The following is a 26,220-nucleotide window of genomic DNA, read 5'->3' as shown; positions in this document are numbered from 1 at the left end:
GGGAATTAATTTAGTGCTTATCACCTCTTCTGTGAAACATGAAAGAGTGAGAAATAGATAATTTTGGAGTTTGCTCTCATCTACTTTTCTTTTTTTAATTGTGGTTGTCATCACTGGCTTTTTTTTTTTTGTCACTGCATTAGTCTTTTATTTACTGATTTACTATTTATTTATTTCCAGCTTTTTAAAGTTATAATTGAGAAGAAAAATTGTAGGATATTTTAAGTACACAACATGAAGATTTCATATATACATACATTGTGAAAGGATTCCTCCCATTGAGTTAACATATTTCCTTGACTTAAAGAAAAAGCTTGAAACATTTCAACAGTGTACACAATAGGTGGATTACAGTTGTTAGGAGGATCTAAAACTTTACTTAAAAAAATCCCCTTGAAAAAAGCACAGCACACTAGTTTGAGAAGAACCATATTGCTTGCAATTTTTAGGCACCTATATCCAGTAAAATGTTTTCCTGATCATGATAAATTCTTGTTTTTTAAATGTAAAGATCTTACCTAAGAAAAAATATTGAGTTTATGGTAACACAGAATCATTGACTGTTAACATGGAAGGACTTTAGAAGTCATGCAGTTTATCTCAATTTACAGATGACACAGAAACATTTGAAGACTTGTTTAAGGGCACATGGCTACTGGGTGGGAAGAACGTAGAATACTATTCATTCTATTCCACTGATGTTGATAAGAATTTTCTGGGGAAAACTGTGTATTATATGCTCAAAAGCCAAGCTAGGATACTTGGTGGTCACATAATTAGTGATGAAGCCAATTTTAGACCTTGTGTCATTTTGTAGTAAATTAAAGCTCTTGCTACTGTATTGGACTGTCATTACTAACAGTGCCTGCATCCTATTTTTTTGTGCCCTGTCAGGTATTGTTAAAGGGCTGCTAATACAGTTTGAAAAGGGAAAAAATGTGTTACCATAATTTCTCATTTCAGATTATTCAGTGTCTCATTTCTTGCAATTTCTTAGAAACCCCATTATACAGGAAATCTACCATAAACATGACCTTGTTGTTCATGTCTCTCAATGGAAATCTCCCAAAATGTACAGTAAATTCATATGATGAAAGATGGTGTCTTAACACAGAGGAGACAGATATGCCTAAGGCCTCACAGTAGGTGATCAGCTTATTGTTTCTACATTTCCATATCTGGAAAGTACGTCTGATGAGAACTTCCTTGCGTTGAGATTACTCAACATAAAGAAAAGAAGGTTAAAAGAGTTTTCAACTATTTAGTTAAAAATGTTAAGCTCAGATTTCAAAAAAATCATAAGATTAGCTAAGAAAAATTTTTTTAAAGACAAAAAGGTTTTGGTTGGGTTTATGAAAGAACTCTGGGGTAATACCACACTGGGAGTATGGATTTAATATCAGGAGAGCATCTACTGATTGACACTATCACTTCATTTTTAGAGGCCTTTACTTTTCCATTTGTATGAGACAGATGCACTAAATAATTTCTAAAGTTATTTGTTGTTTAGAATTCATTTAAATCTGTGCTTATCCCTCTCATTATTTGCAAGGCACTGCACTTGATAATTAGTCAGGAAACAATCATTTATTAAGTCCTGACTAGATCTAGCACTTGCCTAGATCTTATTGTCAGAATATAATCTGAATCTCTTCTTGTAGGATCAAACCCTATTTTGTATTTTCCTCAGAAAGTCATTAAAAGATGTCAGCTGCATCCTGCACACAGTCTTCTGGATATCTGGCCTTTTGAGGAGGGCTCCACCCCTAACAAGCAGAGAGTGTGATTTAACACTGACAGCTGGAATCTCATGCAAGAGCGGGAAGGGAAACATCTGCTTTCCTGGGTTGGTTCCTATCAGCATGTGGATGAGGTTGCTTCAGATGCTTCATGAACATTTATTACACAGTGCTCCACTGAATTACTGGGAAATCCTCTTGCTTAGCCTCTTCTCTGATATTTTGGCAAGATGTTTGCCTCAAAACCTGGGTCAAGCAATTTAGGCCGCTTTTATCTCAGTCTCTTCATCTCTGAAGTGCGCTGATTAGGTCGGGTCAGAGGAAGGACTACACAGCAAATGAACCGCCATTGCTTCTCCCACCAGAGGCAGGCAATGGTGACCGGCCACGGTGCTCTCTCCCACTGATCTCAGATATCTACCCTTCCATGCCAAGCCTTCTCTCTTTAAGTTTCATTCCCCACAGGTCCTAAACCTTTTTTTCAGAGGCTACCTTTGCTGAGACTTACACATTGAAGGGTTATTTAAAATGTGATTATTGCAATCTTTGTCCCCTCAGTAAATTTTTAATGAGTGCCTACATTATACTAGGCTCTGTGCTAGGAGATGCTGAACAAACTAGATCTTGATCTCCTGGAGTTTATAATCCCCAGACAATAAAAATGTTAACCAAGAAATAAAACAAATTATTATTCAGTGATAATGGTATAAATTAAATGCATATTGTGATCAAGAAGACTGGTGGATCTGTATGTAAATGTAAATAGGTCATCAGGGAAGGCATTAGGAGATGACATTTATACTGAGATGTAGAGACATAAAAGAAGCCAGCCACACTAAGAGCCAAGGGAAGAGTAAGCCCCGTATGAGAAGAGAATATGTGCAAAGGCTCTGGGGTAAAAAAAAAAAAACAGCTTGTTTTTCTTTAACTTCAGTTTTTTTATATGAGGCACTCTTTGTTTTCTACTCATTTTCCATTTCCTCCTTCCTAAAATACCTCCAATTTTCTTCAGGCTGATAATGTGCCTAGTTAAAATATTTCTTCCCAGCCTCCTTTGCAGTTAGTACTGGCAATCACATCTTTGTGATTGGAATTACAATCAATATTCACTTCTTTGATTAATGAGATGTGATAAATGTCTGTTAGAATTTTAGGGAAAGCTTTTATCATTTTGATACAGGGGCTACTTCCTTCTTCTTTGTCCATTATTCCTCTTTATGTTCAAAGCAAATGCAATGACTGGAGTTGCAGCAGCCATTTTGTAATCAGAAGACTATATAAGGACATCATCCTTGTTCAGATGCTGAACTACGCAGCAATCAACTAGCAATACATCTCATGTGAAAATACGAACCCTTCTTTTTTTCAGTTATACTCACTGCTTGAAAACATTCCTGACTTGACTAGTATGCTAAACATGGAATTCATTGTCCAAAACAAGGTATCTTTTAAGGAGAGGGTGTTAGTAATTACATCAGATATTAGGCATAAATCAGTACTGTCCCAAACAAACTGGGATGTATGATCTTCTTAACTGTACAGTTATCTTGTGGATTAGATGAGCTAATGCATATACAAATGTTTAATATACTGCCTAGCAGATAAGTAACACAAAATATATAACATTATTGTCAAAAATGAAATTGATAATCAGGAGAAAACTAATAATAATAATCAATAGCAAAGAACATACATTAAATTGGGAAAAGAATGGGGAAGAGGGAGTTATCACCAAAGGCTGTTTAGCTGACAGTTTTTGAAGTAGTTTGTCCTTGGGTTTCAGTATAGAATGAGGTTTATAAATAAAGTTGTCTCTCCATGATTAGTGCTGCTAGGAGCCTGAAGGCCCTTTGCTATTTTCTTTGCTTGCTGTCTTCCTACACTACCACTATTTTTCTTCTATGAATCATATTTTCACCAAAATAGTTGTTCAGACTGCCTGTCTAGTGAGAACAGAAAGCCGGTTAGGTAGTCCAGGAGTCTTCTCAGTCCTTGTCCGTAACTCCCCTGCACGAACACATTACTCCCACTCACTTTATGCACGCACATTAGTCAAAGACAGAGGCTGGAGGAAGGCCAGAGAAACTCAGTCTGCTGGCCAGTTCTCTTAGTTTCTTCAACTTGTGTCTACACATTTTCAAACAGTAGAAACCCAGAAAGTTATCATAAAGGTATCTTTTGAAGGATACCTTCAGAAGTATTAATATACACATGAATTTCATGGGATATCCAAACAGATCTGGAACTTTTCTGAAGACTAAGACTAGGGCAAATCCTTTTCTGGGAACATTTTTTATCTGTAGGCTTCATTATTAAAAAACACCTAATACATTGTCTTTTGTCACCTACAAATATTTCCATCTAATAAAAAACTTGTATTATTCTTGAGGTCAAATAAAGGTCAGGAGTCATATAAAAATAAACACAGTGATCCCCATTTACTGGAAGGCAGATGTTATTATGAGGTAAAAGCACCATACTCCACTTATTTTTCTAAGACTATAACTTCAACCCAAATAGAATTTTTCCACTAAGTAGTTAAATCCATTCTTTCTAGTCAAAGGGATAGGGAATAATTCCTTCCTGAAAAAAACATTAAAAAGTGAAATTGAAGATCATTTCTTATAGAAAGTACTTGTAGCAAGTCCTTACTTAAACTTTCATGATGCTCTATATTTGTCCCCCTAACAGACATAGCTAAGTGGAGATGCCTTGTTTAAAGACAGGTCTCTTATAAGAATAAAGATAAATTAAAACAAATTTACTCACAGCTTCCAAATTTTAGTGGGCAGGCATGGGCATCCATAGGGAAGTCCTCCAAATGCATTGGACATTCAGCTCTCACTGTCAGCCTTATCAATTAAAGGAAATAAAGGATACAAACAAGAGCCTTATAGAGAGGTCCTGGTAAATACAACGGGGATGTTATTAACTATAGCAAATATATTAACAAAGCAGAAAAGACAGACACAAACTGCAGCACTATACTGAGCTGTTAATAATCAAAAGATCTAAGAAGGATTCCTTACAATAATGACTGAATTCTATCCATATTTTTTTTTTTGTTTAAGAAAACAGGTGACACCCAATTTTGTAGGTGGGCAAGCATTGCTGATGTTTTCCAAGACAAACATCATCAACAAATCCATGCAGCTACAGCTAGTCTTCTGAGAATAAAATTAGATGTGAGCAAATTCTTCATAAATACTAATACCTCCTTGGTTGAGAAGAAGACATGGATGGCAAGGAAGAGAAGAGAATTTCTCCTTCCCTTGGTGCAGCTCTCCCTTACCTCCCTCCCTAAAATAGCATCAAATACATAAAACAACAAAGGAATAGGTGACAGAAGAATTGTCCTCAGGCTTGTGATTGTGGTTGTGATTAATGTAAGTCTCCTTGAGAGTTTCTATGTGATCTCACTATATTCCAACCATTTAGTTGTATTTATAAATCCACTGCCTAACTGAAGCCAGGACTCTGCTGTGCTTCTCTTTACTCCCCATCTTCTCGGAATGTGAATTCTATTTATATTTTCAGAAGGATAGTTAAGGAAGGAATTCACTGAGATACATTTTAGAAATACAAATTTCTCCTTTCATGGAATTATTAGGGATTTTATACCCAAATTTCTCACATGAGGAAAATAGAAATATATTTAATACATTTAATAAAATATAGAAATACAGAAAATACATTTGCCCTTATTTTAAATAGCTTAAGAAATGTGGTAGGATGGCTTTATAGCCAATAAAATCATAAAGAGATTTCAAAGTTGATAAAAGAAAATATGAAATTGTAAATTAATGATTAAACTCATATTCTTAAACTATTAAGGAAATTGATAATACATTAGCAAAGATGGTCAGAAATTTAGGAGATGGGAAATACAGGCTAGTTATTGATGAAGAACATGGCATACATCAGAAACCATTAATTGGTAAAATTTGCAGTATATACAAATCCCTCCCCAGAAAACTGCCAGCTAGGAGGAAAGAAAACTGGATTTAGGCTTGAAAACAAGGTAGGATATTTTACGAGAGGAGAATATTTCCTATTTCAAATATGAATAGATCCTGCTTAGATGATCTGGAAAGGTCTCAGCATATCCATGAATCCTTGTTTCTTTATCTCTTTGGGGCTTTTTCATTCATTGAGTCCTATTACACTTTTACTACTTGAGTCCAACATCTAAATGACTCTTGAACCATTTTTTTTTCTTTTCATTTGGATATTTGTGTATAGAAAGCAAAGAATTCTGGCAGCTTTATCAAAGCTAAAATATCACTCTATTCTCACGGCTAAACAGAATCCACTAAGTCCTGGATTTTGCCTTAATTACCTTTTCATACCAAAGGAATAATTGGATGGTCTGAATTACCAAGCACTGGTCAGATCTACAGAAACAACATTCTAAGAAGTCCTCTAGATATGAAAGAACTGCTTCCCTTAATTTCTCATAACATAGGAATGTTTTTAAGCATCTCTCTTTTTTTTCTCTAAAAATATCTATAACTTTAATACATGCTTCCTTCATTCAACTGTAAAGAAATTATTGGAATCTAGAAGCTGGGCTTTTCAGTAATCTCAAAATGGGGAAAGGTTTATAAAATAGAAATGTACTGTAGAGTTCAACTTAAGCAAAATTAAGAATATCTATATCAGTCTAACTAACAAAATCATTGAGAATTCACACACTTCTTCAAAATGTATTATTTCACATGAATCTATTTCTTAAAAATTTTGAATATTCCCTCAATTTTTTTCCTCACATTTAAGTAGAAACATTTTGAGATATATACCTTGAGACTGTTTCTAGAAATTTAACCTAGACCTTACTGAAATGCAGAAATATATGAATTTCATAGTAGGCAGAGGACAACCATAAAAAAGAATGAAATCATGCTATTTGGAAAACGTGGATGGACCTATAAATAAGCCAGACAGAGAAATACAAATACCATACGATTTCACTTATATATGCAACTGATAAAGTAAAACAATTGAACAAACAAACAAGCAATCAAAACGGAAACAGACTCATAAACAGAGAACCTGATGGTTGCCATAGAGGAGGGGGCTATGGGAGTGGGTGAAATAGATGAAGGGGATAAAGATATACAAACTTCCAATTATAAAATAAACAAGTCACAAGGTTGAAAAGCACAGCATAGAGAATATAGTCAATAATATTATAATGTCTTTGTATTAGGACAGATGGTAATTACACTTAACCTAGTGAGCATTTCCTAATGTATATAATTGTCAAATCACTGTATTGTACACCTGAAACCAGTAGGTTGTATATTAACTATACTTCAATAAAAAAATCAGGGGAGAATTTCCTCATATTGAATTAGAGCATTTTGGAGAGATAGAGTGCATTACTTAATAATATATTGTAAACATTTTTAAAAATATTATCTAATCATTTTACTTAACACTTTAATACTTGTAGAATACTTCAGCCACTTTATTTTTCATAGTAGAGTAATTACTAACGTTGAAAGACAGGGAAGCAGGAAACCAGATGCCCTACCACAGCCCACCAGCATGATGGTCCCCTACATAGGGCAGAGAAAGAGGCACAGAAGATTCGCGAACGGCAGTGCGGTGGCCCGTACCTCATGGTGTACAGCAGTGTGCCATCCTCTGTGATCCTCAGGAGCTTATTGGGCATGGTCATGTTGTGTGCCACTGACTTCTTTCCATTGTGAAAAAACGTATCCGGAGTCCAGATCTTACTTGCCATCAGGTTATTTAGCCGGAGAACTGTCATGGGTCCTTTAAATTTTAACCTTTCATCCTTCCAGCTTTGACGGAAAAATACATCTATTGTATATTCCTAGGTAATTTTGGAAAATAGCAAAGAGTTCACTGTGCTGTATTTTGCAATGCAAATAGCTTACACAGATGATGCATAATTTTTGCAATTTTAGAAGTGAAATATGAGTTAGGTGATGGTTCTAGAAGTAGATGTTTGGTGGCCTGTACATCTTGGCATCAGGTGAAGCATTTGCTGGCATAATCATTTTTTAAAATACCTTAAATTCCTGAAGTATTTCTTGTTCAGAATAATTCTGCTGATTATTTCCTAGGATATGTGAAAGGAAAGTAACATCGTACTCCCACCTGCCTCTACTACACCCACGTTTGAAGAGATCAAATACTCTTTAAATAAAGTCAATGTTAAAGATTATTACATAGAGAAAACTGTTTAAATTGGATTATTCCAATTATAAAGATAAAGCATGATTGGGGGACCCTCCCATGGTCTCTGAAAACCTCCCACCTAATCCCAAATCATTCATGGATTTAATGTGGGGGTGACAATTCCATCTCTTTTTTGACCAATAAACATTTTCTTCCACGGAGAATGTATATAGGCTGTCAGTTCCACACAGTGAAGAAGATTATGAAAATCAGGAATGTTTCACTGGTAATGTGGATCTTCCCCGCCCCCAAAAAGAATGGAGAACATGCAGGTGAGTGCGAGTGTGTGTTTCTTATATGTGTATAAGACACATGAGAAATGTGTGAAGCTCATCATCATTCACAGCCAGGGAACCTATTTATTTGAATAAATACATAATTCCTTATGGCAATACCCAGAGACAAACATCTGCTAATCTGAAAACAAGCAGTGATTTACCAGCTCCTAACACAGAAAAGGGTAATATGTCCATCTTCCCTGCAGTACTTACTACACTGACATTAAATTTGAAACTCAATGGTTTAAAATAAAGATTATCACATTCTCTATTAATCTTACCATGCTCCAAACTGGAAGACTAACTTGAAAACTTCAAACTACATTTTCTTAATCTCATAAACCATGATGCATTAGAAAGCTTTTTTTTTTTAATCTTATACCTATCATCTTCAGGACATGCAAAATAAATAATGTCTGTGTTTGGGTATTTTGTGGATGAACCCCACTGTCTTTAACCCAGAGTTTAAGCAAGATTGGGTAAAGAATGAATGAAAGTTCATCTTTCTGGTGCACATTTGTCATTGCCGAGTCCTTACTGATCAAGTAACTAACAATTTTTATTAGAGAGTTTATAATGCATGAAGTGTAGTACTACATGCTGATTGAGATAGAAACAAGGAGGTGTAACATGATGCCAGTCGTCTTTGTAGGCCAGAGAAGATACCTTACTTGTTTAGGTTTTTCTGTCTCGGGAAGTGGCAGATGAAGGCACTGAGTTATGTGACATAGGACTCTACTCACCAAGAAACATTTGTTAAGCATCTGCTAAATTCAGCAGAGGGAGAACCTGTTTAGATTCGGATGCTGTAAGAAAAACTCACAGAGGAGTAGGACAGAGTATTTTTGCATGAAGGGAGAAATGGGAAGGGAGTCTGTGAATTATATCAGGAAGTGACAGAGTCCCAGTGCTTGCCAGGGAAGCAGAGTGGATGGATTTACTCTGGGCTGTGCATGTTCTCTTTTCTGGACAAAAACAAGCTCATGCAATAAGGATATGGTAATGATGATATTTCTGTTATTCAGGAATCAGCCACATTAGCTCTATTCTGTGTCCAGCTGAATTCCTTTAGCCTTGTCAACAAAAGAGGGGATGACCACATGTAAATTTAGGTTCCAAGGATGTTTAAACTGATCCCATGAATCTAAAAACTTTGTTCATTTATTTCCTAGATCCAAGATTTTTTTAAATAAAATAAATGGTCAAAATAAACATAAAATACATTTATTATCAAACCTTTGACAAGATATTTCACAAAGGCAATGAGTCCAAGAAATTATGTCAAAATTTGCCACAGTCTTGATATTTATGTTTATCATATTTCTAGCCAGCTTTATTTACCTGTGCTAATGGCAGACAATAAACTCCCTAAATTTATTTAAGATATGCTCCCTTCAGATACTGTACTGGGCACATAAGTTTTGAAGAACTTGCACACACACACACACACACACACACACAGAGCAAAATTAACTGGATAAGCTTCCATTTCAATGTTCCCCTCTGTTAGAAGTAGAAATAAAAACTGAAATAAAAGCAGTTGAAAATGATCAGATCCTGGCTATTCAAGAGGGTAAATATATTTGGTCTCCCATTTCCTGAGAGCTTTCCTTGCAATATCGCCGTGGTAGTGGCAGGCGGCTCTCAGTAGGACCTCACCCTCATGCTCACAGTTCCTTAGACCAAGATGGGCCGGGGTTCCTTCTTGAGGAAGGGGGAACAGTTAGGAGGAGAGGGCAGAGCCACAGCAAAACGGTTATGGATGTCAGTTCTAAACCTGCTAACTGGAAATGAATTGTCCGCCTGTCAGATGAATGTCCTGGGGTCATTTCCTTACTTTCTCTAAGCCCCAGTTTCCAATCCATAATGTGGGATCATGACTGTACTCATTGCTTGCCTATTGTGAGAAGTGAGTTAATACAAGTGAACAGCTTGAAGAAATGTCTGAAATATAGGAAGTTCTCAATACATGTTAGGAGTTGTTATTTGTCTCCCATTTTATGTTTTAATTGCACAAATTCCTATTAGATTTCTATGTAGCTGGGAATGAAATTGTGCTATGTCTTTGGAAGGGTGGTAGGACAGAAAACCTAAGGAAAGTGAGAAGGTGGTTATTAACTAAGCAAAGCAACAACAAGGCAAAAGAGAAGACGCCACAGAAGAGTGAACAAATAGGAAGCTCTGGTGAAGAAGTTGTTCAAGGATTGGTGTTTCAGCTGCCACTCTAGAGAATAGTCCCTCCAAGTTACCCTGTTCAATCGAGTAGGTCCCTGGGGAATGTGAATCTTATTCTGAAGTCTGGAACAAGCCAGCTGTTATGTTCCTAAATAAGTATCGTTTTGAAGTGTTCCCGTTTGCACCATTTATCACCACATACAGCTGTGACTTCATACATTTTAAGCACTGTGGAAAACAGGGCTTTGTGAATGTGCTACCTGGATATTTCTGTCAGAACCTAGTGCCCTGGGAATGGGCTATTTGATTGCCAATTAATGGTTTTAAAAATAAAGTTAAGGAGTTGCCCTAGTTTTGTTTTCTATTCCAGATGAAGTTAGACACCTTGAGACCTGTGGAGTCTCTAGGGCCAGACAGCCTGAGTTCAAACTACTACTTAGCTGGGTCACTGTACTCCTGGAAAATGTGGATAATAGCAATACTTAGCTACAATATTTGGCAAGAGAATTAGATGAAATATGATCTATAAAACCCATAGCATGGCGCTAACATATTATAAACATTCATAATGTTGCATGTTGTTATGGTTATTATTATTAATTAGATTCTTTTTAGTTCTCACTTTAAAAGCTACAAAGCTTTTCCTAACTTGAAAAATAGCTTTGTCATTCTGTCTTCTAATTTTGATAACCTCTAAATCATACTGCTCTTTCTTATGCATAATTTTCCCATAATGTGGTTTAAATGATTAATCTTCTCAAACAATGTGCTCAGGTGTAATTTCTATTAGCCACTTGGCAAATCAGTTACAGACTTATGGCTAATTTGATCCTTTGATAGAACAATTCAATACTGATTCAAGAGTTTTAGGCAATAGGGAGTATCATTAGCTTAGATACTCTGCCCATTCTTCCTATCTGATATTTGACCAAAGGCCATATATGAAAAATAATTCATGATAATTACAGACTTAATGGTGTATCAAAAATCCTAGCGTGCTCCTTTAAAAAAAGACATTGGTTTTTTAAATAACTAATCTAAACCAACAATTCAAAGTCATGCGAAGTATTTTTAGGAGAAAAGTTTTTGAAGGCATATGGGTTTATTTGAGCACTGCCCCTTATCAACTCCTCTTTGTGAGGCATTATGCTAGGTGCCAGAGACAGAGAGAGAAAATAGCCATTTTAAATTATTATTAGTGGTAGTACGTGGAGGAGGAGAAATAATATTATTGGTGTGATGTTTGCAATGCTGCAGCCCCTCTCTTGATGTTTCCGTCGAGAGCTTCATCAGTGTAAAGCTTCTGAATGCTCTCCATTCCTTTACACTCTTTTATTTGGGGAGGGAAGGAAGGAGGAATCATTTAATTTGATGGGTGAATCTGGAAGAAGAAATCAGTCCTGCCTATCTCAGTCTCTTCCTCTTTTCCATTTTGAATGTTGGCTGTCCATAAAACTCACAAATTCTGCTGTGTTCCTTGATGCTAGGAGTTCTACATGGATGGTCTACACCCTGACAGAGGGAGGCCAACACTGCCTGTTAACTGAGTGGCTCAATCAGGCTGATCCTGAGGTTTACTCCCTGGAAACCCATTTGTCTGCAGATATAAGTCACCTTCTGCACTCTCATCACTATGAATAATAAGACATTGACATTTTCCGTATACCTTACTCTATTGACTTATTTCTCAAAAAGTTAGAATTCAGATACGAAAGAGAGTCTTATTTATTGATACCCATAATAGCATAATGTTTTTTAAAGATAATATAGAATCCTAATTAACATATCACCAAATAGTAGTACTTCAACCCTTACTATAAACCAGCAGCAGTAAGGGATGTCAAAGAAGTATGTCTTTATGTTTTTTGGCATCACTTTAGAAATTAAGATACTTGTATAAGAACATGACTTTAAAAAACAGTGTTATATATGAGGCCAAAAGCTAAATTGTATTTTATAGTCAATAAAGGTTAATAGAATGCAGAAAGGGAAAGTTAATTTGTTATTGGATTAATAAAAAAAGTTATAAAGCGTTTGGTTCTTGTTTGGGCCTATATGGAAATACAGGACTTACATGGGTGGAGAATAGAGGAAATTACTGTGAAGGGTACATGGTATGACAAGAGGTTCAGAGGCAAAAATGATAAAAGCTATTTATCGAGTCCTATCAATAGATATTATTTACATATCTCATTTAAAGTTCCTAACCATCTTACAGGAGAGGTAGTTAAAGTAATATATTCATTTAAGAGAGTTTGAGCCTTATAAGCCTGAGTGATTTGCTAAGGTCATAGTGAGATTGGAATTCAGTCCGTCCGAATCCAAAAGCCAGTTTGCTAACCCCAGTTGGTGCTGCCTCACAGAAAGCAGAATTTAAGCAGATGACTAAAGTCAATAGTCAATATTGGGAACAACTGAAAACAAGTAGTAAGATTACTTATGGATTATATGGAATACAGGCAGAGAACTAAATATGAAATCTGTTAAGTATTCTTAATTAGAAAAGTAGCATAGGAGAATAGTGTGGGAAGACTTGAGTTCCAATGTGGGAGAATCACAGTAGGTACTCAGAGAGCAATCAGTTTGGCAAAAAATATTGTATCACACAGCATTTCAATAAAGTGGTTTACAGACTGACCACAATGATAAGATGAGTTGCCAGAGGAATATATCTACAATAATGGCTAGCTTGTATATTTCTATTTCTTGCATAGTAATAATGACTGACATTTATTGAGTGTTATTTTATGCCAAGAATTTTTAAGTGCTTTACATGTACTAATTCATTTAACACTTGCGATAATCCAATAAGGGTTGTTATTATTACCCCTCTCTTATACATGAAGAAATTGAGGCAGGGAGATACTAAGTTCCCCAAGGATACACCCTTATAAATGGAGGAGCTGGGATTATAAACCCAGGCATTCTGGCTGAGAAGTCTGTATTCTTACCCACCTCTCTGCTGTCTCTCATATATTGACTCTACTTTTCATAGTTGGTACATTTCATAACCTGTCTTAAGATGTAAACTATCTAATTATCTTGAGCCAGTATTTCCAAATGTTTGACTCACAGGATACAATTCTACAGAATGCCAACAACTGTAGCATGAAGAAACAGGGTTTTGGATAAATACAAACTGCAAACGTGAAATTAAATGTACGTAAACCGGTTTCCTTACTTCAGGATTTGTCAGAGCTTTTACTCTGCCAAGGTGGGTGTCTATGAATTTCCACACTTTGGGAAATGCTGGTCCAAATTGGTATTTTCTGTAATTTTTATTCTGAATCATCTGAGCTACTTTGAAATCAAAATATTTTATATTAAAGTGGTATAAAAGAAGCACTAAAAAATAATGCCTTTAATATATTCAATTAATATACTTTGAAATATTCACAGTGATGTGTCTTCATGGCCTCTTTATTTTTTGCTTATATAGAAGCTTGACTGTTATGAGTTCAAAAATACTACATATCTTACAAATATTTTCTATAACCCTACTGATTTACAAATTTCCATCAGATAGAAAATAAATCCATTTTACTTTCTTTGGGTTGGGTAAAGAACAGGCATGTGTTCATTCTAATCCCACTCTTGGTTAATACTTTTATGAATGCCTTTTGCAGTGAAGCTGAACATTTCCCACTGGTGCATTTTAACTATTTCTCTAATTCTGGCCAAGTATGCACTCGTTTTTTCTAATCATTTCTCTTTGTTAGCCAAAAATAATTCAGAAATCATGATGTTTATGGCCATTCAAAACAGCGCTGACTACCCAGCATCCTTGAATCAACACATTCTCCTAACTAAAATGTAAGGTAACTTGCACTATTTCACTTACAGAGTTAAACCAAGTCAAAGCAATCATTTCAGGGATGGGGAAAAAAAGAAGAATGCAATGGTTGATAGCCACAAATAGGCCTGGTCTGGGAAATTAATGGTTATTTTCTATGATACAAGTATTACATATATTATATATTATGCACAAATAGACAAAAAGATACAGCTAAGTTACTTCAAGTTGCTTCCTAAATACTCAGTACATATTTTCTCTTAACAGTTAAATTTAGAAAATATCCCAAGAAAACAAAAAATGCTGTGTCTCTTACCATATCATGGTCTGAAACGGGTCCGAAACTGGTGACGAAGATGTCAGTCTTCACTTCAGTTACACGCTCTGATGAAGCAGGAAATTGAGACAGTGAATATCTATCAACAGCCCTTATTAGATCTCACCACACCCAAATGGGAAATTTATTGGCTTTGATTAGCTATTTCTAAAATTGATCCACTGTGTAGTACTGATAATTTACTGCTTACACATGAAATTTCACAGTTAATATTTTTCAATGGAGAATGGAGCCTAAATATGCCACTTTGGGAGGCAGAGACTTTATGGAGAAGTCAGCTGCTGCTTAATAAATTCTCCAAGAATGGACAAACTTTCCTAAATGATCCAAATCTTTCACATTGTAATACAAATATGGCAGCCTGTGGGTATGGTTTAACCTTAAATATTCTCACACAGCTTGCCGGATTCTCCAGGTATTTAGGCTACTCTTGGAAAGTACACAGTATACTGCGGCAAGCTTTATTAACTCTTGAAAGGCTCAAGGCTTTGTTTTATAAATGATTACTTTCTGGCCCTAAATCATAACTGAATTATCTAAATTATTCCCTGGGAAAAATCTGACCAGTCTATATAAATATCTTCAGTTTTGACATACTACGGCACAGAGAAGTTCATTTAATGGATTGTATTTCAAGTTCAATGTGATTTTATTTTATTGGTCTCTGAGGCATAGATATCAACCAATAAAACACACTTATGGTTTGGTGACAACTCACCACAGACATTTTCAAGGAAATAACAGTCACTCACCAAAAAAAAAAGAAAGAAAGAAAGAAAAATGTTGCTTATATAAAAGGGAAAAATTTCTTGAGACGTAAGAATGAAAAAAATGATTTTGTAATTTTGATGTTTAGCTCTAACAACAGTCCAGTATCGTAAGCAATTCATTAAATTTATCAGGACTTTTGTGTCTGTGGTCATTGAAAAAATGTTCTAATACATGAAATGATTAATTATTTTGAAAATCAAGAATTTTATCCCTCAGCAACTCACTTTTAAACAGTACTTTCAGTATAACTTTCTCTTAAGGAGGTAATGCTATACACTATATATAATGTATACCTCAAGTGATAAATTACTTTGGAGGTAGAGATGGTTCCTTGAATAATCAATCTAATATTTTTTGTCTTTTTCTTTTGGCAAACAATTCCATTGGCTTCAAAATGCTTAAATGAGCTTCTTGACATAAGAATTATCTGGGGTTTATCCTTTAAAAACTTCAAAATAGAAGACATCTTTTGGGACAATAAAAAAACACAGTTGTGTTTTTAGAATTCACTTCCAACTTCAGCTCTAACTGTGCAGCCTGAGAAGAGCACCATCAGTGATGTGTCAGCAGTATTAACCATGAGCCTCTCAAAACACTGCTCATTCTCACCCCTTACAGTAGCCATTTCCCCAATAGTACATCTCTCGCTATTGTAGACCTTCTTTCCATGTATATATTTTTACAAGACTGACTCCTTTTCTTAACTTAAACATCTGTTATTTCTTAAAACTCTGTCAAGAGCCCACAATTCATTAGAATGTCAGAACTGACTTTCAATTAAAACAATAATAAAAAGAAAATATATGTTACCTATTTACAAAAACTAGAATTTATCTTATTAATTGACCTCATTTTTCTTCTTTCTCCTTCAGTCCTTTCTAGATCAAATAAAGGAGCCATCACTTGGATTTTCTTTGATATAATATGCAATTATTGTTATGGAAAAAGGACAAAAAGAAAGACAACAGACAATAGAGAACTGGGCATATTTTCATTCCCTGTGAACCAGGTATGCCCCTTATTGGAAATAATTTTATGTCTTTTTTTATAGATTCATTCCTTGGAATTAATAGCACCCTAAATTGCGTGATCAACAAGAATTAATATCTACATTTTCTTCTACATAAGTCTTGAGATAATCAGACACTCTTTTCTTTTTTTTTTTGTCTTTTCAAATTGGTTAACTCCACTTCATTTTGTTTCCAAGGTTGAGTTTCTTTCCAGATTATAAACTATAAGGTTATGGTAGGTATTTTATGAATTTGAGTGGCATCTATGGAATTAAATGATGTCTGTTCTTTCATTTTTATTTTTTGAGCAGGATCAACCATTAAATGCATACTCTCCTGGGAAATAAATATATACACATCCCTGTCTGCATACTTGGAGGTGGCTGGCAGCACGGGACAGCTCTCCTGGCCTTTATCACCATCATCTATTTCTTCAGTGTAAGGAGGCCATAATTTCTTCACTTTGAGGTAACTCCTCAAGATGGCTAGCTTTACAAAAATTGGCTTACCAGATGTTTTATGAGTAACCAATCTGTTTTATCTAGCATGATAAAATGCTCTGAAGAAGTGAGCTATCTTCTTGCCAAATACATGAGCCATTTGTCTCTGCTGTTTATAGATGTTGGTAAATGACTATGCTACATAAGAAACAATTTAGAAAGGCCAAAAAGCCTACTTATAAACATTCCTGTACCAATCAAATAGAATATAAAGCATGGTTAAGTTTACATACATTTATTGCCACACATAATTGTTACTGTGCCACACAGGGATTAGGCATAAGTGGAAAGCAGTTCACATAAATGGTTATAACCACATTTTAAAAGTCTATTTCTTTAATCTTTTATCTATCCTTGTCCCTAAATGCATATGTCATACCAGCTCATCATCTTCAAGTGCTTCATTGTATTTTTTACTAGCCACCTCCTTCTGATATTCTCCAAAACTCACCACTGTAATATTCCAAGGTATGTATCCTGACCAAAAGCCCTCTCCTCAGGAGTCTCTCAGATGACCTACCCACCATGTACACTAATTATACAGATTTCCTTAAAAAGCTGCTGATTTTTGCTCTGTTTATCCCTTTTCTTCCCAACATATTCACAAATCCCCAGCTAAAGGTAACAAAATTTCCAAATCCCCAAAATGAAGGTTGCCTATGGGGGACTGTAGTGACATCTCAACTATTAAATGGAAGAGGTGAGCAGAGGCATTAGAAGAGAAAGCACAGTGCAATGAAATCAGGGATGCCATCTAGAAGAGGAGAAGTTTCCCGTCTAATATACATCCCTTGCCACACACCCAGCTTTCCTGGTTTGTCATCAGCTGTTAGTGAGAGTCCAGGGGGACAAAAAGTTCCTATTGCTGGAAATCTCTGCTTATTATATATGCCTCTGGTAGATTCGTCATGAACATTAGCATGCTAATGTCTCTAAGAAATCATGTTTCAAATAAATGTGCTCAACCTTGCTTACCCTTCTGTTTCCCAAACTTATTTGGAAATGCAACTCTAAAACATTACAAAAGCTTTAGGGTAAGCCTGAGGTGAATATAATACATTATGTTGTTTATTGAAAATAAAACAAAATAGATCTTCATAGCATAAGTTTAGAAATTTCAGAAAAATATGAAAAATTAAACATTCCCTAGAATACCATCCACATAAATCCACTGTAAAAGAAGTTTCCTTACTATTCCCCTAGACCTCAGCCAAAGCACATATGAGCACATCTTCTATTTAAGCCTGGTGCTGGACCTAGGGAGGTCTTGACTTCAAACCACCATTTCTTTGCCAAAAAAAGCAAACTTTATCCTAATAACAAACTTTGTTGACTTAGCCCTGGACTCTAAAGTGTTATCAGAAATACCTAGAAAGTACTTAAGGCCTTTCTATGGATCACATGAGGAAAAATCCAGCTATTTTTATGCTTTGAAGTATCTTATTTAAGAGCATACAACATGAGTCAGGAACTTCTAATGCAGTTCAGCCAGAACAATCATACACCTAACCGAAGTTAAACATGAATGAACACCTTATGTAACTAGGAAATTGCCTGAAAATGGAAATCAATTAAAATAACTCAGTTGGAAGAGATATTCAAAGAGCAAATTAATTAGCAAATAATTTTTTCAATCAAATATTTTCTTCACAATAATCCTTTCTTGTCCAATGTAAAAGAAATCAAAATTCTTTAAAATTAGTGTAAATGTACATACACATGCTCAAATTTTCAAGGAATAAACATGGACTAGAGTTATATAAAATGAGATTATGATGACTGTTATTATTAAAGTGATTGAGTTATTTTAAAATAGTACATTAACATAAGTTAAATTTTTCATGATAAATAAACCAATTAAAATCAATCTTTAAACAAGCACATCCTTCAAAGATATGCTTTATATATATATATATATATATACACACCATACATATGCATATACTTACATACACACTCTGTATGATATATTCTATAACTACTAGACAGCAGACCTGTTCTTACTGGAGATTTCTTACAATGTTGATATCCTGCTGATATGTATTGAAATAACATGTTCTGAAGTGATAATTCAAAAAGATGATTTAGTGATTTAGTGTTTGAGGCAGTAATAAGAAAAGCAGCATAGTATAGTAAGGAGTAAATATGTTGGATTAAGAGTCAAAACACTTGTATTTCACTCTGATTTTCCTAGAGAAAGGAGAGGAGAGAAAAAATCTGAGGTGAGAATAAATATGTTATATATAAGGCACAGAAAGTCCAGTATATCTGGATCCTGGTGATACCAATGTTCACAGTACAAGATGATACTCCAGAGACAGGGGGAGCCACACCTAAAGAATTTTGTGTATTTCACTAAGCAGGTGACCTTTATTCTAATGCAGTGAGAATCCTTTGGGTAATGAAGTGAACTAATGTTACTTGCAGTTTAAGAAGATAGCTGATGTTGTATGAATAATGGATTGAAAGAGTGCAATAAAAAAATGGAAGAGGGAATCAACAGTGAAGAATTATAGTAGTGTTTTATTCAGAATCCCTATCATAACAATTTATTAATATGGCAGTCACCATATTTTCATAAGAAATGCTGACTACTAAGAAACTCAAGTATAATATTCACTATGACCAGTTCTGTGGATTCACAATTTATGGAGGAGGTTTATTGCCTCCTTTAAGCTACTTTGTGCCTACTAATTCACAGAAGCCATCACTATGTGGAGATTAACTGGACTAACATTAGTCCTCATAATAAAGTATATATTAAATCCTACTTTGAAATGATCCTTATTGGAAATTGAAAATATCCTGGGCTCCCTACAAAATCAATGTATACTCCTGGATTGGACAATGTTTAGGTCCCTGCTAATCTGTCTGGAGCAATATTTTGCTCCCTGTACTTCAGTTTCATTCCCTTAGTTCTTTAGAATAGTTGGCAATTTGCACCAATTGATATTTACAGCTACTTACTTCTGGCTTTGTTCAGCTACTAAACTCGGATACAGGGAAGAAACCATTTCAAGGTGTCTGACTAATCACTGATCCTTCTGTTTTCAGATTCCAAGAATTCACATAATACAAGCATCTCCCAGGAAAAAAGAGAAACTTTATCGTGGCAGAGATCGATCTCATTTCTACTGAGAATTTCTGGCCTTCCCTCTATATTGTAGGCAGTTTCTATTGGAAGAGGACTGACCTTAGGGAGGAGTGTAATTGCTGTGTTGGAGGAACGGGCTTCTTTTGGCTATATAAGTCTTCATCAAAATTTGCAGTAGCTTTCAGGCATTACACTTCCTGTTCCCATTGCAGCATTTTAGTTATATGAGAATAAAAACATAACAATCTTGGACGGATATGGCTTCTTCTCAGCACTTTGTTTTCTCTTAAGTTTTCCAAAATGGCAAGTTCATGACTATTAACAATGAGATTCTCATCTCTGAAACACTACTAATGTTATTTTTCAAACAAAGAATTCAGATTCCACCTGAAAAGAAAAACAATAATCTACAGAAAACCTTTAAAAAAATATTCCAGATTGGTTCTAGAATCAAGATAGGAAATGGAAACTATATAAAAAGGTCAAAAGTTACTGTACAAGAAAACCCTGGTAGCCATTTACTGGTAATTTGGCCTTTATAATTTAAGCATTGTCTCAGTGGCTACATTTTGTCTTAGGAAATTCTTGGCGCTGATCAGGTAGATGACTTACATACAACAGGAAAAGATGGGCATCAAACGTTCCTAAATATGCTACAACATCCCATTGGGTGTCTAGGTTGGACTCATTAGACAGGCTGGCTTCATGAGTTGACTGGAGAGTTCAGTCAGTAAAGGCTAAAAGGTGCTCTCTGTTCATTCTAATAATTCATCTTGAGTTTTTGGTAACTGCTTTTCTTCTAAAATTTTGAATTATGGAATGTCTAGATATAGTATTTCTGTGGAAATGGATCGCATTATGCCAAATCGGAGCATCTGCTCCACACCTTGCATGAAAAGCACCAGATAAAACTATGGCAAATTCAAAAGGAAGCGTTCCAGAGTAGAATCTCAAAAGATAATACTAAAAGCTATTATCTGGTAAATACAACAACAATATATTGAATAAATCTATTGAAATGTTTTTTGGATATTGTCAATAATTTAGAATCTTTTTATTTTATTGAAAACTACCACCTGTGACAGAAATGTGTCCTCTAGATTTTTGAAATTCTGGCAACTTAATATAAATACAAAATGTGTATTTTAACTTTAGTTAATATGAACAAAATGGTTGCCTCCAATCTCAACATCACAGAGGATACAAAAAATAATAGCAAAAGATCACGTGAATGTCAGATATCTCATAATCTCAAGATAGAACAAAGCTGTATTTTAAAAAGTATTAAACTATACTGCTTCCTCTAGTCACTTAAACTTTACAAAGGTGCACAAAATTTCTCAGAAGTTAAGCTGTTTTATTTTTCCTGAAGCATGCTTAGTTTTCCACTCTTACTTATTTTGACATAAAGAAACATAACCCAGGATCCCAAGCTAATGCACCACAAGCAATACCACTTCGTCAGTGCACACGTGTGCAGCCCAGTTATCCTGATGAGCTGGAGATGCTTTTATCTTAAAGCTGAGATCTTGTACAATAATCAGGCTAACAGACATCTAAAAGGTCTTACAGAGGCATAAAAAAAATCCAAAACTGGGAAAATCAAGAACGTTTGCTTTGAGGCAGAGATTGTTAAATATGTTAGTGCTAAAATACCTTGAGAGAAAAGCCCAGTTACACTCCAGTGACAGATACTCATCTGATATCATCAGTTAGTAAAATCTAACAACAAAATCCCAAATCTTTACCACTTATAGCAAAAAAGGAGATCTTATCTAAATATCAGTTAAGGGTATAGTAGGGATAAATTAAGTCCATTCTCTACCTACATTCCTACCTACCTGTTTACTTCTCTACTTTTCTCATCCGTCTGGGAGTGTCACAGGATGAATACAAATTCATCTCCTTCCTTATCTATATGGTTTGATGATAAAATCTTTGAGAGGCACCCACAATCCTATACATTATTTATAGATATAAAACTTCAGGCAGAACTTAGAAATTACACCAGCATTTCCAGGAATAATTACCATTACTAGGGAAGAAGAGGGTAAAAAGTTCTGCAATTCCTTTAAAATGAGTTTCAACCAAGATCTCATTCCTTTGGCACTGTCTTTGAGTTCCATTTAAAAATGGTTTGGCCCTATTCTGTTTCCTAAAGAATGAAGTCCAATTGTTCATACAAGAACAGGTCTTTTGTAAGCTCTGTGTGTGAGAATAAGCCATTGCATAGGAGGAAGGCTAAGCCCTCAACCTGGTCGTGTGTCCCAGGTAATAAACTGTACAACGTCAGCCTGGCACACCTGGGGTTTTGTCATTTCATCAATAAAGGGTAGCCTGTATATGGCGAAGGGAAGGGAAAGATGGCACTTGAAGGGCATTTCTTACCCTTAAAACCCTGAAACCTTCCTTCAGAATTCAGTGTTGGAACCACATTTATGGGTTGTTTTGCCCCTCTCATAGAGGGCAGAGGGAGCAGATATGATGGCAGCTGAAATTTTACTCATATGGGTGCAGTTCAGGGAAGCCACATTTGGTTTTTTGAAAGTTGGAGAAAACCCAGGCCCGTTTAATTTATTATAATCACAGCCAATAAAGAGAAACCTTGGGAAAATGAACCTTCTCAGGAAGGTTTGGTCATTATTTAAAATGAAAAAGAGAAATCTTGTTACACAAGGAGTGCCTGAGCCTAGAGACCCCTTCCTTCGCCATCTTCCCTATGCTGCCCTCCTTCAGCTTCTCCATCCCTCTCTTGGATTCTCTCTCCTTATTTTCAGTGCCCTCTTTTGTTCACCTTTCTTTTCTAATCTTTCCTTTCCCATCTTGCCATTTTGTCTGGCTTTTACTTTCTCCCTCCCCCAACTATTTTATTCTTTCATACGGTCCACACTTTAGGCAAGAGACTCTCAAATACATTCTTCACCTGCTGGCTGCAAGGAAAGGCACACCTCATCCTCCACACCTTGCCCTCAAAGAAAGAGATTTTAAATGCGAATGAATTCCATGATTACTGACAATTTTGGCTTGTATTTTCTGGCTATTGATTACTTCTATTTAGATCTATTTAAAGGTTTCTTCATTAACTGTACTTAAGATATGAACATAACCAACTTGTTTTTCTCTTCGCATTTCTGAATAGAGTGTATTAAACCATTTGAATTCTATACATTCTATTCCTTTTTATATCTTTTATCTCAAGGAGAAAAAAAAAAGCCCTTCCAGGCTCTCTTTCTTTATGTTACCCTTTTAATTTCATTTTCTCAGTATTGCTCTTGGCCCTGAATAGGCAGCCTTTTTAAAGAGTGTTACAATATCCACGTACTGATTTCTATCATCTGGATGAACCAAGTGATAATATTTGTTTCTTCATTATTGGACCCAGGGTGTATATCAAGAAGAGTAATGCTATACCTTCTGATGAAGTGTGTATTTCTGAAAAACAGGTCATGATGAATTTACGCAGACAAGAGTTTCTTAACATTAGTCTCAAGTTGAAGTTTATCACATATCTCTATTTTCTGAGGACATTCAGAACAAAATATTCTTGCCTTTTGCACAATGTTGTTATTTTTATAAAAACCAGACTCTTGTCATAACAAAGAAGAGAGTGGGCCCCTTTCTCTTGGAAAAGATTTTCTCAGCTGTGATCATAAACCTACTAAGAGGAAACGTTTACCCCCTTACAAGCTAATGACAATCTTTCAAGTATTTCCTATTTATAGTCTTTACATCTGAAAGTAAATGGGTCATGTGGGGAAAAAAGAGTCCATTTTTGTAATGGAGGTCTATTGGAATGCATGTCACACTGAACTTGCCAGAAATCTATGATAAAGAAGTGAAATTAAATAATTCTGCAGAGAAATTTATATTGGACAACTTGTAGCACCCAGAAATCATGGTGCTAGTATTTTTCTCTAACTCTGTAGCTTATCATTTTTAAAAATACTTAAAAACCATATTTAATAGTTAAAGATACTGTTTCCTAAAGATGGAGAGATATTATAAAAACGTACTTAAAAATGTTATATGTAATAAACAAATGCCATTATAACCCTCATGGCTAAAAAATGCACTCCAACAAAACAAAAATTAAGTTAGTATTACAGCTTTTTCATAAATCTCAAATCCATCAGATTTAATTGCTGCTGATATTTCAGGATGCTATATAAAACAGACATGGAGTAAATAATTGAGCTATTTTTTAATTTGTTTTAATGTCTATAATATCCTCAGAATCATTGTTTCCAGGAATCATAAACATCAGAAAAATTATCTTTAGCAAAGATTAAAGCACACCCATTCTTTCTAATTTTCCCAAGTCCTTGAATTCTCTATTCATATAGCATATTATATCCATTTCAATTAAAAACCTCTGAGACACTAATCGCATTTGGCAGCCTCGGAAGAGACCCATGATCTACATCTATTTGATTACACTACCAAAAGTATTTTTTTGGTATTATTAATCAACAATTACATGAGCAATATTTTGTTTACTAGACTCCCCCCATCATCAAGTCCCCCCCCACATACACCATTACAGTCATTGTCCATCAACATAAGTTGCTATAGAATCACTATTTGTCTTCTCTGTGAAATGACTCCAAATCCATTTTGCCATTCAGTTTTAATATCAAAAGTTGAATTCTTAAACTTCTTATTGTTTGTTTATCTTTGTAGTCTAAATGAAGATAAGACTTTATTAATGCTGCCATTTAATTTTAATTTAAGTATTGCTATTAAAAGTCTCTACAAATGCTTCAGAGAAGGTGCAGCCTACATTATAGCTGTAATCACAGATACTAATCTTGGTTTCCTGTGTGACTTTTTAACACTAATTTATTTCCTTGCTTCACTTGTTTACTCAGAGACCAATATTTTGTTTTGGCTTCATTAGTCATTTGTTTGAATAAGATGGGTTGATTATCTTATTCAAGGGCTATTCAAATAAGTGTGTAATGTCTATTTTACTTTTTACTATTTACTTATTGTTATAAATATATCATTAAGTGCTACCTGCTTCCTAAGTAGAAATTGATAAGTACAAGCAACTAATTGTTATACAAAAACACGAATTTTTATTACAGAAAATTAGGGTTTAAGTTCAAATGCATGGTTCAAAAACACTACCATCTATCTTATTCACCTTTTATTCTAAAGGTGGTGGTAATCTAATGAAAAATAGTGGATCAATATGTAATATTCCAAAATAAATGTTTAGAGCAATAGATTCAGTCTTTGGGATGGAAGGGAGACTATTACCCTGTATAACCAAATCATTATTCAGATATAATTATGATTGTTAAGTAAATGTAGCATTTCTTTTATGTCATTATGGGAAGTTTGTATATGCCTTTTACTGCATATACGTACATGCATCAAACTATCATGATAAATTAAACTGAGCAGCCTATTAAATATAGGATTAGTCATTACACTACATGCTGCCATTGGGTTACTTTACCATTCAGAGAGAAAGCAAGGCTTTAATGGTAAAGGTTTAATATTGTTCTCTGAAATAAAAACATAATAGTGCAACCTACCTCCCAATCCTGGTCTCAGGCGATTGTCATAACCGTCTAGGAGTCGATCCAAAATCCTGGTGAAGACGGTGGTATTGTCTTTAAGTTCATCTTGTAGTGAGGGTTGTCCATAGCTGAAGAAAGGATAAAAGGAAGCAATATCTAAATTGTACATTTCTACTTAAACATTTTTACAAGTAAAGCCTTCCCTAGATTTTTCTACCTTCCTTCCTTTTTATAGAATCTTGATTTGAAAATTCCTCCTGGTAAAATTTTTTTCACTGTCATTTTTAAATTCTCACCATTTTCTCCTATTTTTTCTTATAGATTATAAACTCTTTATAATATTTATGACTATGGAAAGAAAATTACAGGAAATGAATTGTCTCTTTACATGTATGATTCTCAGCACGTATACAATGCTATAATAGATGTTTTGTCTGGGCAAGCAAGAATATAAATGCATGCCAGGAAAAAAAATTTGGGAAAATTTCCCTCCCCGAAAAAAAGTATATGTTTGTATGATCACCAAAATAATTAATAGTTATATTTTCATTTAACATGAAGCATAATTCTAAGATATCACTTACCAACATCCTATCCTTCATCCAGTTCTTAAATACATGTGTGTGTGTGTGTGTGTGTGTGTGTGCACATTTTGTTTTTTTTATATCCCCTTTTGGGACATTTTGATGAGAATAAGACAAAACTTATTTTTAGGATAACAAGATTTTTACATCAGTGTGCAATTTCCATCCTCCTTAAAGTTTATGAATCAATTTTTATAATTT

The 26,220-nt window shown here is 34.8% G+C and overlaps 1 protein-coding gene across 2 annotated transcripts in view; it reads right to left on the bottom strand.

Moving 5' to 3' along the window:
* Window positions 1–26,220, bottom strand: part of GABRA1 (gamma-aminobutyric acid type A receptor subunit alpha1) — a 54,454-nt gene that overhangs the window by 22,569 nt on the left and 5,665 nt on the right. For both annotated transcript variants that reach the window (XM_036920196.2, XM_036920276.2), the window contains exons 3-6: window positions 25,451–25,563; window positions 14,512–14,579; window positions 7,361–7,581; window positions 4,509–4,591 (exon numbers count right to left, since the gene is read on the bottom strand). In XM_036920196.2, coding sequence (XP_036776091.1) covers window positions 4,509–4,591; window positions 7,361–7,581; window positions 14,512–14,579; window positions 25,451–25,563 — 485 coding nt within the window. The remainder of the gene's footprint in view (window positions 1–4,508; window positions 4,592–7,360; window positions 7,582–14,511; window positions 14,580–25,450; window positions 25,564–26,220) is intronic.

The sequence above is a fragment of the Manis pentadactyla genome, chromosome 2 (genome assembly GCF_030020395.1).
Source record: "Manis pentadactyla isolate mManPen7 chromosome 2, mManPen7.hap1, whole genome shotgun sequence".
NCBI classification, from domain to species: Eukaryota; Metazoa; Chordata; class Mammalia; order Pholidota; family Manidae; genus Manis; species Manis pentadactyla.
Note: the sequence above shows the minus strand (reverse complement) of the source record. Positions and strands in the feature narration are given on the sequence as shown.